Below are 722 nucleotides of genomic sequence, written 5' to 3'. Positions count from 1 at the left end.
ATCACCAGTAATTTTTATTGAAACTGATATCCGAAGTTACATTGATATTTTTCCTTCAAAATTCAAATATTTTTAAAACTATTAAGTTTGACGTTTGTGATATATTTATTTGAAAAAACATTTTAATGTCATAAATTTATTGCGCTAACGTTGTAGTTTTTGTTTTTGGTTTTGGTTACGTTAAGTTTTCAATGATCTATAAAGAGCTAGCCTAACTTAATATTAATAAGAAATACAATACACTGTTCGTTACGAAAAAAGGAAAACTCAAGCAAGCTAATTTAAGGAAACGAAAATATGTCTAAATTTAGCGCTCAGGGTTCTTTGCTATTCATTGTTGTAGCTTTGGTGGGTGCGTTTGTTACTGTTTTTTCAGTCGATGAAGGGGAAGTAAAAACATTATGGGATACTTGTCTTGTGAAAATCACTCCTAAGTGTGCGTTGAATATAATCGCGGTTGTCTTCGGAAATGGAACGCTGTCTGATCTTTGTTGCAGCGATCTCGTCAAAGAAGGAAAATTGTGTCACGATACACTTATAAAATATATTGCGGACAGACCTAGTTTGATTGCCCATGAAACAGAATATCTGAAGAAGAGAGATGAAGTATGGAATCATTGTGTCTCAATCTCTAAAACTCTTTAAAATATGTATTGCTTATACTATTTGGACCAATTAAATTGATATTTCTTTGTTGTTCAATTTTTTATTACCTGTAATAT

General features: G+C 31.0%; 1 protein-coding gene across 1 annotated transcript; it reads left to right on the top strand.

Annotated features, from left to right (window-relative positions):
• The first annotated feature begins 297 nt into the window (after window positions 1-297).
• Window positions 298-666, top strand: LOC17874358. The gene has a single exon (XM_006279162.2). It carries the CDS (start codon window positions 298-300, stop codon window positions 643-645), a length of 348 nt encoding a protein of 115 aa, XP_006279224.1. The 3' UTR covers window positions 646-666.
• The last annotated feature ends 56 nt before the right edge of the window (window positions 667-722 follow it).

This window comes from Capsella rubella, unplaced genomic scaffold (assembly GCF_000375325.1).
Source record: "Capsella rubella cultivar Monte Gargano unplaced genomic scaffold, Caprub1_0 scaffold_46, whole genome shotgun sequence".
NCBI classification, from domain to species: domain Eukaryota; kingdom Viridiplantae; phylum Streptophyta; class Magnoliopsida; order Brassicales; family Brassicaceae; genus Capsella; species Capsella rubella.
This window is presented reverse-complemented; position numbering and strand designations above follow the sequence as displayed.